This window comes from Microcaecilia unicolor, chromosome 6 (genome assembly GCF_901765095.1).
Source record: "Microcaecilia unicolor chromosome 6, aMicUni1.1, whole genome shotgun sequence".
Classification (NCBI taxonomy): domain Eukaryota; kingdom Metazoa; phylum Chordata; class Amphibia; order Gymnophiona; family Siphonopidae; genus Microcaecilia; species Microcaecilia unicolor.
The window spans coordinates 42,834,501-42,851,968 of NC_044036.1; the positions used below are offsets into that span (position 1 = coordinate 42,834,501).

Sequence of the window (17,468 nt, forward strand, 5' to 3'; positions counted from 1 at the left end):
GCCCCTCCTTTACTCCAGTAGAACTGTGTTAGGAATATGGGGTTCTTTCATCAGTTGTAGCTCCTTTCCAGAGTGGGGAATGGGGAACAGATTTACCGTAGGGCCCTTGGGCTTTTTCCATCACTGGGATTTACACAAATCATTGTTGACTGTTGACTGTGTTGCAAAAAATAACTGTACTCAGTGATCAACTTCTTCTTTAGGAATTATATGACACAAAGGTACATCTTTGTAATGAACATTCTGTATCCTCTATTTGTACATTTACAGTCATGCACCATCAGTACCCTTATTATTTTCTGATGCAGGCTCTTCTAGTGGCTAGTTTCAGGGTACCTTTCCTTTCTAGAACAGATGCCTGTTTTTCCAGTGCTTTGATTTGCCGCATTGCAAGGCAGTTTCCACTCCTGTCTTCACTGATTTTTTTTACCAGATGGGCGCACTGCCTTTTTTTTTGCTTTCCTGCAGTACTGTATGGGCACTCTTGTGCACTAACTGGGAAAAGTATTGTAACACTTCTCTTCTGGAAAACCAAAATTGAACAGACCAAAAGATTTTCTCCTGAGAGTAAGAGCTCAGATGGTGGGGAAACTCTCCACTCTTCCTCTGGTTCACAACCTTGAAGAAAAAGATGAAAGAGCTTAATTTATACTTTCTCTTACTCCTATGTTTTCTAAGGTGCGCTGTGAGCGCATTAGCGTTTTTAATGCTGTAACCAGGTACCTCTAAGTGCAGCCAAGGATAGAACAATCTCCTCCAGCCACGGGCTCCTGGTACAGTCAAGAAATAAATGTCCACCAGCAACTTCAATCTTAAGGACTTTATTCCATGCAGGTTTCTAGTAGACCTGATACAAGGTTCCAACAGCAGCATTCACCTTCAATCTTAAGCACCTATAAGCCACCTGAAAGTGTGTGGCAAATAGTCCCCTTTAAGCAGTAGGCTACCAGCACCTACCAGGATTCAATACAGGCTCACAGTCAGCTCCAGTCTGGGCTCTTTATCCAGTGCACAATAAGCAGTAGTTCAATTCCAGATAGAAGCAGTTCTTTCAGTTCATCATCACAGTTAAATCACAAAGCAGCAGTTTCTACCTTCTACTCTCTTTACCTTCAGGAGAGTTCAATACTTTAGAGACTCCTCATACCCAAGGGATTTCACCCTGCATCCACTTCACTGGTAAATTCAATACTTTAGGGACCTCCCTTACCCAAAGATTTTCAGCCTGCAAATACTTTTGGGACTTCCTCACACCCAAGGGATTTCAGCCTGCTTCAGTACTTTAGGGACCTCTCTTACCCAAGGGGTTTTTTATTTGTACCCCGCACTTTCCCACTCATGGCAGGCTCAATGCGGCTTAGGTACTTATTTGTACCTGGGGCAATGGAGGGTTAAGTGACTTGCCCAGAGTCACAAGGAGCTGCCTGTGCCTGCAGTGGGAATTGAACCCAGTTCCCCAGGACCAAAGTCCATCACTCTAACCACTAGGCCACTCCTCCACTCCTGCTTCTGCTTCTCTCCTCTGGGACTCCTTCCCACCTGCCTAATCAATCCCTGGCTTCTGCTCACACAACCAATCATTCTCTTTCCATTAGCTTCCCTCACACCCATACCAGCTGAGTTAAGCATTAGACTAATGATGAGCTCCTGCACACAGGGTTTCCTATCTCTCTTTCCCTCTAGTGGCAGCCCATCTACATGTCCTGCCAGCTTACACCCATGTCTTCCCTGATTGCAGCTAGGAGTCCAGTCCGGGTTCCTCACCTCACCCCCTGGCTCCTTGCCTGCAATGCCTTCTGGGACTTGTATTTCAAACTGACACTGCCTTAACCCAACTATCCTGGATATGACTTTATCATAATGCACATAAATGGTTTACGCGCGTTAAACACTAATGCGCTCATAGAAATGTTTAGGCATGTTAGCGTTTAACACGCCTTAAATTTAAGGGCGTGTTAGAAATGCTAACACAGCTTAGTAAACATACCCTTCAGAAATGACTAAAATCTCATTTGTTTTCAGAATTTTTGTTATAATTGGATTTTTTTTTAAATTTAGACAGAATTGATTTTGTATAACATTTGCTTGTGTGTTAAACCTGCTCTGAACTTAAATTTAGGGAGAGTAGCAGATTATAAGTACCCATCATCATCATCATGACTTCAAAAGATCAGTCATCATGACCTTTCCTTTGGTGCAAGTGGCTATTCCCAGGCCACATCACAGATCAAACATTGTCTGTGCCCTCCTGCAATCAAGGAAGAGAAAAGAAAAATTCTACTGCTTTTCATTTTCCCTACCTCTCCCAAACTGAGCTCTCTATGGATTTCTACACTGTTCTCAGTTCGTTCTATTCTGATATCTCATGAATGTGCACGCACAAATGGAGTATACCATCCCTACATTGTAAAACATGCTATTGTGTAAAAAGGGATACCATATCTAATCAGGAGACTTGTGAGTTCATACAAATATTAAGTTCTAGATGTGCCCTTGAGTCAAACTGACTCCTTTGTGATTTTTTTGGTATGATACAGGATTGATTTACTGTTGCCTTCTGTGCAGCGTGAGGCACCACAATATTGCTGCTGCGCAACATGGGGACACACCAAAAAGTGTGAAACAAAGGAAGTCTGGACAAACCACAGGATCAACAGAAAAAGTTTATTACTGCAGTGTGTAAAAAGCAATGCACAATAGCACAAAATTGATAATCAAGACTCGACAAGGCACCGTGTTTTGGCACCAGACGTGCCTGCCTCAGGAGTCTGATAAAATGGGAGTAAAAATAAGATTGTGCGGTTGAGTAGAAATGATGGAGAGGTCTTTAAAAAGACCGTTCATACATGAATGATGCACTGTTCAAAACACTAGTGTGATATAAAACGCCAAATTCTCCGATAAAAACAGAATATCAGGTAGAGCGTACATGTCAGTCTCCTCATTTGTGGTTTGTCCAGCTTTCCTTCGTTTCCCACTTTTTGGTGTGTGCCTGTTTCTCTCGTGGGACTTTTGCATTCAGTTACCATCTGGTTCCTGTCTTTTGTGCAACATAGGGAGGCATGACCCAGACTGACAATGCTGCTAGAATCTGCCCAGCACTGGGCTTAAGGCATGGAGAGTTGCATGACTTAACCAAGGCCACAAGGAGATGCTGTGAGATTTGAACTGGGGCCTTCTAGTTCCCAGTCTGCAGCTGTATTAGGCTACCCCTCCACTCCCTTACAAATATAATTGGCCTTATTTCCTGGGTTAGATACTGTAGCCTAATTCTCTGTTATGTACTGTATCTTGTTTAAGCTAGCCCGGTGTACCCAAACATATTATTTCTGATTTTGTTGTCATTTTCTTTTACAAGTAAATACCGTGCATTCTTTACGTGCTTACCTCATAAACTCCAGCTGTGTAGTTATTACTTGGAACCTCTTACCTGGTGTTCAAGATTTAACGTCTTTTGTTGTTGAATGGAAAAACCTAAACGAAGAAGAGCAAATAAAATGGATACATGTTCCTTCAAATATGAGCAGATACTATATCACTGGTGAGTTATTTATTATACAGAACATATATTTGCTTTTAACTTGCATTTAGATAATGTTTAATTAGATGAATTTGATTTTAAGTTCAAAGGAGAATAAGGCTCTTATTTTAGAAGCTCCATTCATGCTTTGAACATCTGAAAACCCGCACTTAGACACATAGGCGCCGACTCCGTGGGTGCTGTGGGTGCTTGAGCACCCCCAATATTTTGAAACCTGCCCTCGTTGCCTTCCTGCTGCCCAGCCAGCTCTTAAAACTAATTTTACCTGAATGAATGGCAGCATAGGTGCCCCGTATAAGAGGCTTGGGGAGGCTAAGCCTCCCCAGCCCGCCACTGCCCCACCCCGCCGTACCTTTAAATATTATAGTTTTGCTGGAGTCGCGGGCAGCCGGCATTGAAGACATCGGCAGGCTTACGCCGGTTCCAGCAGCCTTCCCTTCCCTCGTTGCAAGTCGGATGATGGCTCCGCCCTCTTCTGACGTATTTCCTGTTTCTACGAGGGCGGAGCCATCATCCGACTTGCAACGAGGGAAGGGAAGGCTGCTGGAACCGGCGTAAGCCTGCCGATGTCTTCAATGCCGGCTGCCCGCGACTCCAGCAAAACTATAATATTTAAAGGTACGGCCGGGGGGGGGGGGGGCAGGAAGGAAACAGGGCAGACGGGAGAGGAGAGGAGGGTTGCTGCACATGGTGGAAGAAGGGGAGAGGAGGGTTGCTGGACATGGTGGAAGAAGGAGGGTTGCTGGATGGAGGGAAGGGGAGAGGAGGGTTGCTGGACATGGTGGAAGAAGGGGAGAGGAGGGTTGCTGGACATGGTGGAAGAGGAGGGTTGCTGGATGGAGGGAAGGGGAGAGGAGGGTTGCTGGACATGGTGGAAGAAGGGGAGAGGAGGGTTGCTGGATGGAGGGAAGGGGAGAGGAGGGTTGCTGGACATGGTGGAAGAAGGGGAGAGGAAGGTTGCTGGATGGAAGGAAAGGGAGAGGAGGGTTGCTGGACGGTGGAAGAAGGGGAGAGGAGGGTTGCTGGATGGAGGGAAGGAAGGGGAGAGGAGGGTTGCTGGACATGGTGGAAGAAGGGGAGAGGAGGGTTGCTGGACATGGTGGAAGAAGGAGAGAGGAGGGTTGCTGGATGGAGGGAAGGGGAGAGGAGGGTTGCTGGACATGGTGGAAGAAGGGGAGAGGAGGGTTGCTGGATGGAGGGAAGGGGAGAGGAGGGTTGCTGGACATGGTGGAAGAAGGGGAGAGGAGGGTTGCTGGACATGGTGGAAGAAGGAGAGAGGAGGGTTGCTGGATGGAGGGAAGGGGAGAGGAGGGTTGCTGGACATGGTGGAAGAAGGGGAGAGGAGAGGGCAGGGGAGAGGAGGGTTGCTGGATGGAAGGGGAGAGGAGGGTTGCTGAACATGGTGGAAGAAGGGGAGAGGAGAGGGCAGGGGAGAGGAGAGTTGCTGGATATGGGTGGATGGAGGGGAGGGTAGGGGGGGAGAGGAGGGTTGCTGGACATGGAGGGGGAGGGAGGAGTGAGGAAGGAGATGAGATGACAGAAAAGGAAGAGAGTAGAAAAACTGCACATGGATGAAGAAAATAGGCAAAAGCAGGATCCACTGGACAGTCAAGTTTGCGGAGGACCCAGCTTTTACTTACGGATGTAGGACAAGAAATGAAGAAGAAAGGCGGAAAGTAAACAAATAAATGGAAAGGAAGCCCTGGAAACAGAGTTAAGAGGACAGATAGCAGCAGAATCGGATACTGGGCCAGCACAATCAGAAAAACAAAGTCACCAGACAACAAAGGTAGAAAAGATCATTTTATTTTCATTATAGTGTTTGGAATATGTCCACTTTGAGAATTAGGTGTTCAACATTAAAAGTTTATTTACTTATTTATGACATTTTATCCCACATTAAACATGAATTAGGATGTTTTGTGGCTCTACATGAGAATTGTGATATTATGATCCCTTGTTTCAATATTGTTGACGGTCTACATTTTCCGTATGGGTGGTATATTGGTGTATTAGGTTCTGCCCAGTGTAATATTTATGGTACAGTAAGGTTCAGAGTGTGTTTTTGCACAAAGTTGTGCATAGTGTTTTGCAGTTGAGCGATTGTGGTTAGTATATGCTTTGAGCAACCACTTTATTCTTTGACATATGATACATAGCTAATATCTAAATTTAATAAAAGGTATTAATTGTGACATTTTTTATTTTTTTTTTCTGTGTGAGATCAGACAATTATGGATTTAAGCTCCACCCCTGGCCCCACCCCTAACCCCGCCCCCTTTAGCCTCCCCAAACAGTTGGGCCACCGACCGCCTATGAACGGCAGTGAAACAAGAAGAGTACAGCTGGCTCTGTCTTCAGCTTCTCCTTCCCTCTCAGCGTCCCGCCCTTGCATAAACAGGAAATGAGGGCGGGACCACAGCTGAGCTGAGAGGGAAGGAGAAGCTGAAGACGGAGCCAGCTGTACTCTTCTTGTTTCACTGCCGTTCACTCGGGTAAAATTAGTTTTAACTAGTCAAGGCTTTTTGAGTTCATATTTTGATGTCACATAAATCAGTTAAAACAAGCTGATAGTTTAATGCATTTTGAATTAAATATGTTTTTTTAGACAACAGTAAAATATTTACAAGGGTGTGAAGACTTTTGCACGGCCCTGTATCCTCCACCCCTCTAACTGTCCTGACCTGAGGAAAGATGTTTTGGCCTTTGAAAGCTAATTGAAAAATGTATTTAGTCCACTAAAATGATATATTTTCCATTTTTTGTTGTATTTGTATTTGTTAACCTATAGTATAGTGATTGAAATATGTCAGTTTTTGAAATTTGCATCTCTTTATATTTGCACAGTATAGGGGGACTGAGGGGTGGGACTGTTCAGGGAAGAAGTCCTGGTGCAGGTTGCAGGCAGCCTATGAGAGGTGCTGCCACTGCCCAGGTGAAGATTGCAGTAGACAGAATTTTAAGGTATTGGGGGGGGGACACACTGCTTGTAAAAAAAAAAAAAAAATTCAGCACCCCCAATCATTTTGAAAAGTTGGCTCCTATGCTTAGACATCCATAGTACATGGGTGTCCAAATCCTGCTTTTATTAAATCAGATATTTTTGTCTAAAACTGCAATATGGCACCCTAACATAATAGACTATACAAAAAAAAACCCCAACAAAACCGACTAAAACCAAAACAGACCATGACAAAAATAACCCTCCCCAAAAAAACCCCACAACAAAACAACCCAAAACAAAATAGACTCTTAATCAAGCTGAATTATGTTTTCAAGCAGATTTATGATTCTCACTAGATATCAAGTGTGGATAGTGAAGTCAAAGCCGTAGGCAGGTGCCAGGACTTTCAAGTGACAAGCCGTGGACTTTCTCAGTAATTTATGGCTCCTCCACTTCTTTGTACCCTTCAAATTCGTACCATTCAAAAATAAATCTATTTCATCAGGCCCTTTTGTCGGGAGTCTATTTTATGTCGGGAACTTTTTTTGTTTGGAGCTTTTTTGTCTGGTTTCTTTTGACCAGGTGCCCTGCAATACATCCTTCTGGCAAGAGGGCATGGTATAGAACTAGGGAGTGCCAAAATATAGACGTCCAACTCTTCATCTAGGTTGCAGAAAGGTGTACTGATTCAGAAGCTCTCCACTGGAGGGATTAAGACAAGTCACCTTCTTAATCCCCCAGTAGTTGCTGTCCCCCTCCCTCCCCCGAATGTGAAACTGTCAAGGGAAACCAGGCTCTGTGTCAGCTTCAGGAACTATGGAAGTCCATGTTACTAAAATTTTGTTTAAAATTAATTTCTTAATCGACATCCATGAGGAGAGGATGGGGCTGAGAATCAGGGGACCCTGGTTCAAACCCCACTTCAATTCTTTGTATATTTTTAAATATTGAGCCTTTCAGGGACAGAGAAATATCTACTGTATCTGAATGTGCATCACTTCAATAGTCAGAAGGCTATTTAAACAGTGTAAATTCAGGTACAGTAAGTATTTTTTTGCCCTTGGAGGGCTCACAATTTTAAAAAAAAATCACAAAGAACTGAAGTGAAATTTGAACCAGAGGAGTCCCCTGGTTTTTAGCCCCATTTCCTAAAGGGCAGGGGGATAAAAACCAGGGGACATCACCACACAAACAAAAGCACATCTGATTTAAACAAAGTGTCTAGCAGTGGAAGGAGTGTATATACTGTTTCTGAAGTGATGGTCACAATCTGAATATTTTGAATTGCGATTAAGACAGGCTGCCTGCTTCAGCCAGTCACAGGACCTCAGCTAGATCCCATCTCCTAATATAACTTCCTGTTTCCTCATAGGCGGGGTGAGGAGCCTTGAGCATATGCACATGCTCAAGGCCTCTTCGATCCTGCACCGGCCCAGCTTGCAGTTACCTTACTTCTGTGTGAGTGGTAGCTTCAGGAGGCAGCGTGCAGATATATCAGCAGATGCGTAACCAGGTTTTGACATCAGGGGGAGCAGACTTTTTCTAAAATAGTGTCCAGCAGGCTGATGTTTTTGTTCAGGTACGGTGGCTGTGGCCAGCTATGATTAACACAGGCAGCCTCTGCTGCATCCCGCCTACAAGGAAAAAGGAAGCTACATCGAGGGCGGGATCCAGCTGAGGTCCTGTGACTGGCTGGAGCAGGCAGCCTGTGTTCTTAACTGCAATTCAGAATATTCAGATTGTGACCATCACCTCAGGAACAGTGTATACACTCCTTACACTGCTAGACACTTAAATCAGATGGGCTTTTGTTTGTGTGGTGACTGTACATTATGTGGAGACCACTAGTCCTGAACATTTTTAATTTGGGTGATAAGGGCCGCCTTGTCCCAAGGTATTTTTAAAAGGGCCACACAAAACCCTGCAAAAAGTAATTTAAAACTTATACAGAAAACTTACCACACAGTAACAGCCCTAACCCACCTATGAAAAAACAGTGCTATATAAATATTACACTGAGTCCAAGAGCACCAAACTTACCAAACCATAACAGCCCTAACTCATCTATGAAAAGATATTGCTGTAAATATTACACTGGGCCCTAGAACACCAATATACCTGCTGCTGGGAAACTGGAACAAGCTGAACTGTTACAGATTCCTACACAGACACTACATGCTAGCAGAATCCTTCACCTCAGTTGGAGGACATGGACAGACAATCATATGATACAGAATAGGGAACCACAAAAAAAACATGCAGACAAAATCTGAAATGGAGACCACCCCCCTTCACACCCGGACCAAGAAAGCCAGACTATGTAAGCAGTAGAATAGTAGTAAAAGAGAAACAGAAATTTATTTTCTCCTGACTTTACAGAATAAAAATAGAAAAAAAATACATTTCACAAGGACATCTCAGTCCTTAAAAAGTATTCAGTAAATTTAACTGTTTTCTTTTCTGCCTTTGTTGTCTAGGCATTTTATTTCTATAATTAGGCTGGTCCCAGTCTCTTTTCCACTTTCCATGTGTCAGTCTTCTAAATTCTTTTCTGGGTTGGCTTTTCCATTTCTTCTCTCGCCTCTTGTCTTCTTTCTTTCTTTTTTTCTCTACATATGTTTGGCACTGATCTTTTCTTTTATGTTTTTTCCCCCTGCTTTTCTCTCCTCTGCATTTGTCCTCCTATTTGATTTTACTCTCATTATCCCTTTCTCTCACCTTCTAGTCCTTAATCACCTTTTCACTTTTCATCTACCTACTGGCTTTCCCCATTGCCCCCTCTGCTCCTTTCCTTTTCCACTCTCCTATCCCCCTCATCTTTCACCCACTTTCTTACAATTCCCATCCTCTGTACTCACTCTCTTAGCCCTCATCTACCCTCCAATGCTACTTACCAGCCCCAGCTCTATCCCCTTCCCTTTCTTTCTTTCCTTCCTTTCCTTGCCTCCAGGCCATTCTATCCTTTACCCTATACCCCATGTCCTACTGCCTCTTCCACCATCTTTTTCACCCCATTTCCACCCTCACACAATCCCCTTCCTCCCATTCCCCTCTCCAGTACCCCATCCCTCTTCAGTGCCTCTCACCCTCTCCAGTCTTCCAGGCCATTCACAATATGTTTCAGACTTCATCCCCTTTTTTTGCCCCTTTTCTCTTATCCATTTCACACCCTCACTCATTCCCCCAACCCATCAACATACCCCCACTATAATTTCCTGCTCTGCTTCCCAGCACGCTCTCATTCAATCACCAAGTCCTAGTCATCTTCTGGTCTGTCCCCCTTCTACCCTCATCCCATCCATTTTCTGAACTGTTCTCCTTCTCCTCTAGTCCCATTCCTCTTCGGCTTTCCAATGTCTCCTGTCCATTTGGCATTTCTTCTTTCTTCATGTCTACCACCATTCCCTCTGTGTTCTTATCTGTCGTGTCCTTCACCTCCCCTCTATGTCCCTGTCCCTATTCCCTCATGTTCAGTATCTGCCCTCTGTGTCATCATCCCTACCCTGTCCATTTTCTCCTCTCCGCCTCTCTTCCCTTTGTTCTGTACTCCCTCTCCCTAGCCAACACTTCCTCTCTCTCCCCTGACCCTTCCCGTGGTACCTTATCTCTCTCTCTCGCTCTGGCTCCAGCATCTTTCCTAGTCTCCTCCCAACCCATCTCATCTTTCTCTTTTCCCTCTGGTCAACCCCTCCCATCCCAGAATCTCTCCCTTTTTCCACATTGGTTCAGCTTCTCATCCCTCTCTTCATTGAGCTCTGTCTTTCATGTTCCCCTTCTTCCTCTGTGTGGTCTGGTGACATCTGCCTCACTGCTCCCTTTGTGATGTGGCATCTCTTTTACCTTCCCTCTCCATCTTCCTCCCTTTCCAGCATTACCTCTCATGTCCCCATCTCCCTCCCTTTCCGACATTACCCCTTGTGCCCCCATTTTCCCTCCATTTCAAGCATAATCCTCCCCCCAGGTCCCCATCTTCCTCCTATTCCAATACTGTCCTCCCATGCCCTCATTGTGGTCACTGTGGGGGTGGGGGCGAGAGAGGCATGCCATGCCATATCGGTAAGAAGAATCCTGGTCACTGTGGGGAGGGGGGAAGACCATAAATGGTGTGCCAACTTGACTATAAGCTGAGATCCCAATTTGGGGTTTTTTTTTTAAGCCCCAAGTATAGTCAAGTATATATGGTAACAACTAGCTCACAAAATTGTTCAAAAGTGAACAACCGACTCTCATGAGCCAGTGTGCGAGCCAGCTCCTGCACACCACTGATTATGAGGAATAAACATTTTTAATATAAATAAATAAGCTATGTACCTTTGGGGTCTGGGGCTCCCAATTTGCACTTGGGTCCCACCAAACTGCAGTACCCTGAATGGCTGATGGGGTGCCCAAGCCCACCAGCCAAAGAGTAACTTGGCCCAAACATGCCCCGGTGTAAGGAAGTTGATATTGTGAATTGACCATGCATGAGGAGTGCTGGCATTGGTGGCTGGAAGGTACTCCCCTGATGTCTTCACATTGGGGGAGGTTTGGGCCACGGAGCTCTTCGGATGGTGGGGCTTGGGCATCCCTGACTGCAAAGGTAAAATTTTTTATAGTGGAGGGGACAGCAGAGAGGAATGGGTGACCCTCCAATCTACCCCAAGCCTCCCTCCCCCCCAAAAAATGGGCTTCTGGCTTTGCCCGTGCTATGTATCCCTTGCTATTTATTAGAAGTGCAGATTTTCTAATTTTTTAAGCTGCCAACTGTAAAAATGCCATAAAATATTAAACTTGGATTTTGACTACATTTGTGGAGGCATTTGCATATTCTGATCAATAAAATCTGTTCCCGTATGTATGAATACCCTTTTTCATTACTTAACCAGTATTCTGTCTCTGAGCTTATTTGTTTTTTTTTGCAACCTACATTTATTCTCTTGATGTTTTGATTGTGGAAAGCCTAGGTTTGCTCATTATTTATTTATATTTTTAGTTTAAACAATTTTATTGAAGTTTTCCAATGCTTACAAACATATGTATATAGAACTTGGCGACATCAATAATTGAAACATAGGCATAACATTTTATCCCCACAACCCCCATCCCTTCACTCAACCTGTAACATCCCTCCCCCCACCTTAATTAACAGAATGCAAATTACATGTAATCCCTAGAAGGCCTTGGCTCTTAGTACCTCCTGAGTCAATAACCCTCCCTGCCCTCCTACCCTACCATATTCCAGGGGATAGTCATGTAAAACAACTGTATGTCGCAACAAAACTAGATGAGTTCAGATCATAAGGTATTCAAAATAAGACTTGTTCCAAGAAGTGTTTCGTTGAAGGATTGTAAATTAACTGTACATTGGTGTAGCGGGTTTAAATTTTAAGATATTTAGTACTTTAACATTATTATGCAGCCACTATTATGCATCTACCTCTGGGAAGAATAATGTGCTGTACATTAGCATACTTGCTTATGAGATTGATTCCAAACTTGGTGACTCCATTATTTCTTGTAAACCATAGAGCTAAGAAAAAGGCCGCCCAGACTCATTTTATTGGTAAGTCTCTAAGAACAGAATAAATTCTTGATCTTGGTGGCTTGTTGAACACAGTCATGAGGAGAGAAGCCATGGTCTATTTATGAGATTGGACTTCAGTGTCCTGCTACATAATTTCATAACTCCCCTCTCCTTTCATGACCCTTAGCAGTTTATCTTCCTGGGCTTTTGGGACCCAGTTGAACCTTTGAATCTGGTTTTTCTACTCAACAAATATATAATTTGTAATAAAAAAACTGGATAGCAATACAATTGGCCAACAGCAGAAATGTGTATTAATGCTAAAAATCTTTTAAGTGATATGTCTGTAGCTAGGTATTAGTCCAGTGGCCTGATTTACTAAGATTTATTCACTTCACTAGGGCCTTTCAGTAGAAGAAAGACCTTAATGAATCAAGCCTTGAAAGCTGAAGAGTTTATAGCAGTTGTTCTAATTCTACTGTTTATACTACTCATCTTTAAAAAGAAATAGGAGATCCTTTCTAAGCCCCAAGTTAGTTATCACTTGTATCCTGAAACATAATACCAACAATATGCACATATATAATTTGTAAATGCATAATTAAATGATCTTTTTCAAAAATGAATGCTGTTGTGGAATAAATGTTTGCTAATAATATACCTAATGAATAACCTTCTACCAATCCAAATGTTTGCACGTAAAATCATCAATATGTTATGTAACACCTCCCTAATAATAGCAGTGTATCAATATGCAGATGTAAAATATACCACTACAACTGCAGTATTCCAGGAAAACATTAGAGAAGGAACCATTTTTCCATCATAATTTGTTTTTGTTCTGTCTCATAAAGTAAACACTCCTGCTGTCCTCTACTACTCCAGAAGAAACTTTACTCTTTCTCCACCAGGTTATCATAACCTATTTTCAAAGCATATAATTTCATATACAAAATAATTGCATTTTATGGAATATATTGAAATGTAAAATATATTCTTTAGCAATAACTTGTTTTTGCTGTCTGTTGTGTCTGAATCATTTCTCTTTCCTTTTTTCCACACTGTGGTCTACTCCCTTTCTTTTGTTTCATTTTCTTTTCTCCTTTGTTTCTTCTGTATTACCCCCCCCCCCCCCCCCACACACACACACACACTCTATTACTACAGTCTTTCTCCTTTCTCCCCTTCAAAATTATCTTTTTCCTGTTAACTGTTCTCTAGTTCTCACCTTCTTTCTCCTCATTAATCTATCGCTCCACAGGTTGCATAACACCTTTTTGGTTGGAGCGCCCAAGTAAACCAATCTCCATCGCAACCTCCAGGATCCCTAATTGCTGTTGCCGTGTTAGGAAAAATATTGGTCAAATCATGGCCCCAGTGGCCCTCCTCATTCTACTGCGTATGCATCATTTGTTTCCTTCTCACTATTCCATCCCTCCCCAATTCCTACTCCAACTCTCGAGGACCTTACTGAGCTGGAATGATGCCTTGTGTGATTTGCCCCCGGTGCCCCTGCCTAATCCTCTGCACCACAGCCAAAAAGAGGAGCCAATGATGGGGAGCAATATTGGCAGTTCGTGCCTCCTGTGGACACTGTGTGGCTGCACCACTCTCACATTGTATAGCCCTGCATTTCTACTCCATCGTTGCTATCTTTTCTCCACAGTTTATTTCTCCTTTTCACTCCTTTCTTCCCTCCCATCTCTTGCCATAGGTCTTTGTCCCCTCATTCCATCCCTCTCTTTTTGATTTTTATTTCCACTCCCCACCTTTTACTCCTCTTTCATCTCTCTCTCTCCCTTTTGCTTTTCACCCTGTTACCTTGTTCTTTCCTTCTCCTAAATATTCAATCATTTCTCCCCTCCCTATTATATAATCCCTTCCACCCAACCCTTCTATCCACTCCCTTTCCACACTCGTATACCTCGATTCAATCCCTTTCCATCTTTCAATCCCTTCTTATCTCCTGGCTTCCCTATCCTTTCCATTCCTTTACCCCTTCTTCTCTCCCTGTGTAATATAGCATCTCTGACTCTTTTCCCCCCCACAGGTGCTGCCTGTGTTTTACCTGTTCTCACAGCCTTCAGCGTGTTGACAAGGAAGTTGTTCTCACTGTTGATGCTGGGATCGGGGTTGTTAGAAAAAAAATGTAATGCAGGTGCATGTGGTAAGCATCTGCCCTATATGGCAGATGCAGGGCAGATTCTGGTCTCACCCCTTGCATTCAGCACACGGGCTTTGCACTTACTGCACTTCAGTAAACAAGCTGCTAAGATAGTAGATCAAAGTTATGAATGATTAGATTACTATTGTGCATTTATGTAAAATCATTGTCTCATTATATAGACTTACAATCATGTTCTCTTTACAGACTGTTTCATTCCTATAGATAATTACCAGTTCATTCTATACCCAATACTTACTGAAGGGATAGGAAAACCAAAAATTACTAATGGATTTACCAGAGGTAAGTACCTATGTTTTTTCACTGTCAATAACAGGTTGTTTTTAAAAAAGATTGCTTCTCTAATGGAAACATAATTCAGCTGAATTATTTATAATTGATGCTTCTGAAAACATTTACAGAATCAAACTTCAGTCCTCTATCTTACCTGCCTACCACAGTAACATCTCACACTCCTTTCCATTCGAGGAGCTTGCTTCTGGTAAGATGACATCAGGGGGCCTAATTACCAAGGTTTTGCACCTAATGCATGTTAATATGCAAAGCTAAGGTATGTTAAGTGCAAAATCTCTGTATTGAGAAAGCAGCCATGAAGTTAATGCAGAGCAGTGATGGCTACTGCATGTTAACAGCACAATTGGTAGGGAAGCAGAGACAACCAGTTGTTTGCCAACAGCTCAACCCCCAAGGAAAACCAGGAATTAAGGAAAACCCTGAAAAAAACAAATGTGTTTTAAGGAGACAGCAGAAACAAGGGAAATAAAGCTCTGTCTTCAAAGGGAATGGAAAGGAGTTTCAGAGGAAAGGGGCCAAACAGAAGAACGCAGAAGCACGTGTAGAGCTAACTCATGTTTCTCCTACTCTTTTACATACTTTCTTGCTCCTTCTCCTCCTCTCTGCTTGGGATATAAGTCCCAATCCTGGTCCTCCAAATCATCTCTCACCCTACTCGTGCAGGTCACACCATAATATCTGCACTCTAATTTCTGTTCCTCTCCTCTCCTCTTCTTTGCTGCCTTTTTCATGTGCCCTGTGGAATGCCCGCTCTGTTTCCAACAAACTTTCCTATATCTATGACCTCTTTATCTCTCATACTCTCCATCTGCTTGCACTAACTGAGACTTGGCTTTGCCCTGAAGACTCTGCTTCATCTTTGCCGTGTGCTATGGAGGTTACCTTTTCTCCCATACACCTCACTTGGTGGGCCGCAGAGGTGGTGTTGGGCTACTATTCTCACCCTTTTGTAGATTTCAACCTCTTCTTCCATCTCAGTCTCACTGCTTTTCTTCCTTCGAAGTCCACTCCATCCGTCTAGTCACTCTTCTACCTCTCTGAGTAACAGTCATTTATCAACCCCCTGATAAGTCCCTTTCTTCCTTCCTCACTGACTTTAACTCCTGGTTTTCCTTCTTTTTTAAACCCTCATCTCCTTCCCTCATTCTTGGGATTTTAACATTCATACTAATGATCCCTCTGACTCTTATGCCTCTCAGTTTCTTGCTTTAACATCCTCCTTAAATCTTCAAGTGTGCTCAACAACCCCTACTCACTAGAATGGTCTTCTTTTTCAACTGCTCACTCTCCAGTTTCTGCACCTGTGTTCTTCCACTCTCTAACCATCATCAGATAATTTTCACACTTAAACACCCTCCCTCCTAGTCCCATCCAATCTCCACCAATACATTTAGGAATCTTCAGGCTATTGACTCTTGCACTGTCTCCACAAATGTTTCATCCCTCTTCTCAGTCACTATATTATCCAAGTCTGTCAATGAGGCTGTCTCTTCCTATAATACTGTTCTCTCCTCTGCTCTGGACAGTCTCGCTTCTCCCATTCCCTGTTATGTAAAGTGCACCAAACTCCAGCCTTGGCTGACCTCTAGAATCTGCTACCTACATTCCTATGCCTGATCTGCTGAATGCCTTTAGCTGACATTTCATGTCCATGCTGACTTCATACATTTCAAATTCTTGCTGAGTTCCTTCTAGCCTGCTCTTTCACTTGCCAAACAGGACTACTACATCCACTTGACAAACTCTCTTGAATGAAACCCTCAATGTCTCTTTGCCACACTGAACTCTCTCCTTAAAGTGCCTTCACCTCTACCATCCCCCTTCACTGAAGAGGAAACTGCACATTTTCTTTCCTCCTCTAAAGTGACTACTTCTTCCTCTGATCCTATTCCCACTCAGCACAATCTCTCCTACTGTCATCCCTTCTATCTGTTGTATCCTCAATCTTTGATTTTCCACTGCAACTGTTCCTGATGCCTTCAAACATGCCATAGAGGGGCATAATCGAAAGGCGCCGGCCAAATAGCTGGCCAGCCATCTCCAGTGCCGCAAGCAGGTGGAGCCAACCGTATTTTCGAAAAAGATGGCCAGCCATCTTTTTCTTCGTTAATACGGTTGGGCCCGGCCAATTGTCAGACTTTGCCAGGTTTGAGATGGCCGGCTTCGTTTTTCGGCCATAATGGAAAAAATGCCAGCCATCTCAAACCCGGCGAAATCCAAAGCATTTGGTCGTGGAAGGAGCCAGCGTTTGTAGTGCACTGGCCCCCCTCACATGCCAGGACACCAACCGGGCACCCTAGGGGGCACTTCTAAAAATTGTAAAAAAATAAAAATAGCTCCCAGGTGCATAGCTCCCTTCCCTTGGTTATTTAGCCCCCCAAATCCCCCCCAAAACCCACTCCCCACAACTCTACACCATTAACATAGCCCTAAGGGATGAAGGGGGGCACCTACATGTGGGTACAGTGGGTTTTGGGTGGGTTTTGGAGGGCTCCCATTTACCACCACAAGTGGAACAGGTAGGGGGGGGGGATGGGCCTGGGTCCACCTGTCTGAAGTGCACTGCACCCACTAAAAACTGCTCCAGGGACTTGCATACTGCTGTCAGGGAGCTGGGTATGACATTTCAGGCTGGCAAAAAAGGTTTTTTTGGAGGGAGGGGGGGGGTGGTATGGGTGGGAGGGGGTTGGTGACCACTGGGGGAGTAAGGGGAGGCCATCCCTGATTCCCTCCGGTGGTCATTTGGGGCCCCTTTTTGAAATTTGGTCGTGAAAAAAAAAGGGACCAAGTAAAGCCAGCGAAATGCTCGTCAAGCCTGGCTTTTTTTTTTTCCATTATCAGGCAAAGCTGGCCATCTCGTGAGCACGCCCCCGTCCCACCTCCGTCCTGCCTTCACTACCCTGCCAACACGCCCCCTTGATGTTACACCGGCTTCGCAATGGAAAACAGTTGAACCCGGCCAAAATCGGCTTTCGATTATACCGATTTCGCCGGGTTCAGG

The 17,468-nt window shown here is 43.9% G+C and overlaps 1 protein-coding gene across 1 annotated transcript in view; it reads left to right on the forward strand.

Moving 5' to 3' along the window:
* Positions 1 to 17,468, forward strand: part of LEPR (leptin receptor) — a 204,665-nt gene that overhangs the window by 155,185 nt on the left and 32,012 nt on the right. Inside the window, exons 14-15 of the mRNA XM_030207748.1 lie at positions 3,359 to 3,541; positions 14,360 to 14,455. Of these exons, the coding sequence (XP_030063608.1) occupies positions 3,359 to 3,541; positions 14,360 to 14,455 (279 nt within the window). The remainder of the gene's footprint in view (positions 1 to 3,358; positions 3,542 to 14,359; positions 14,456 to 17,468) is intronic.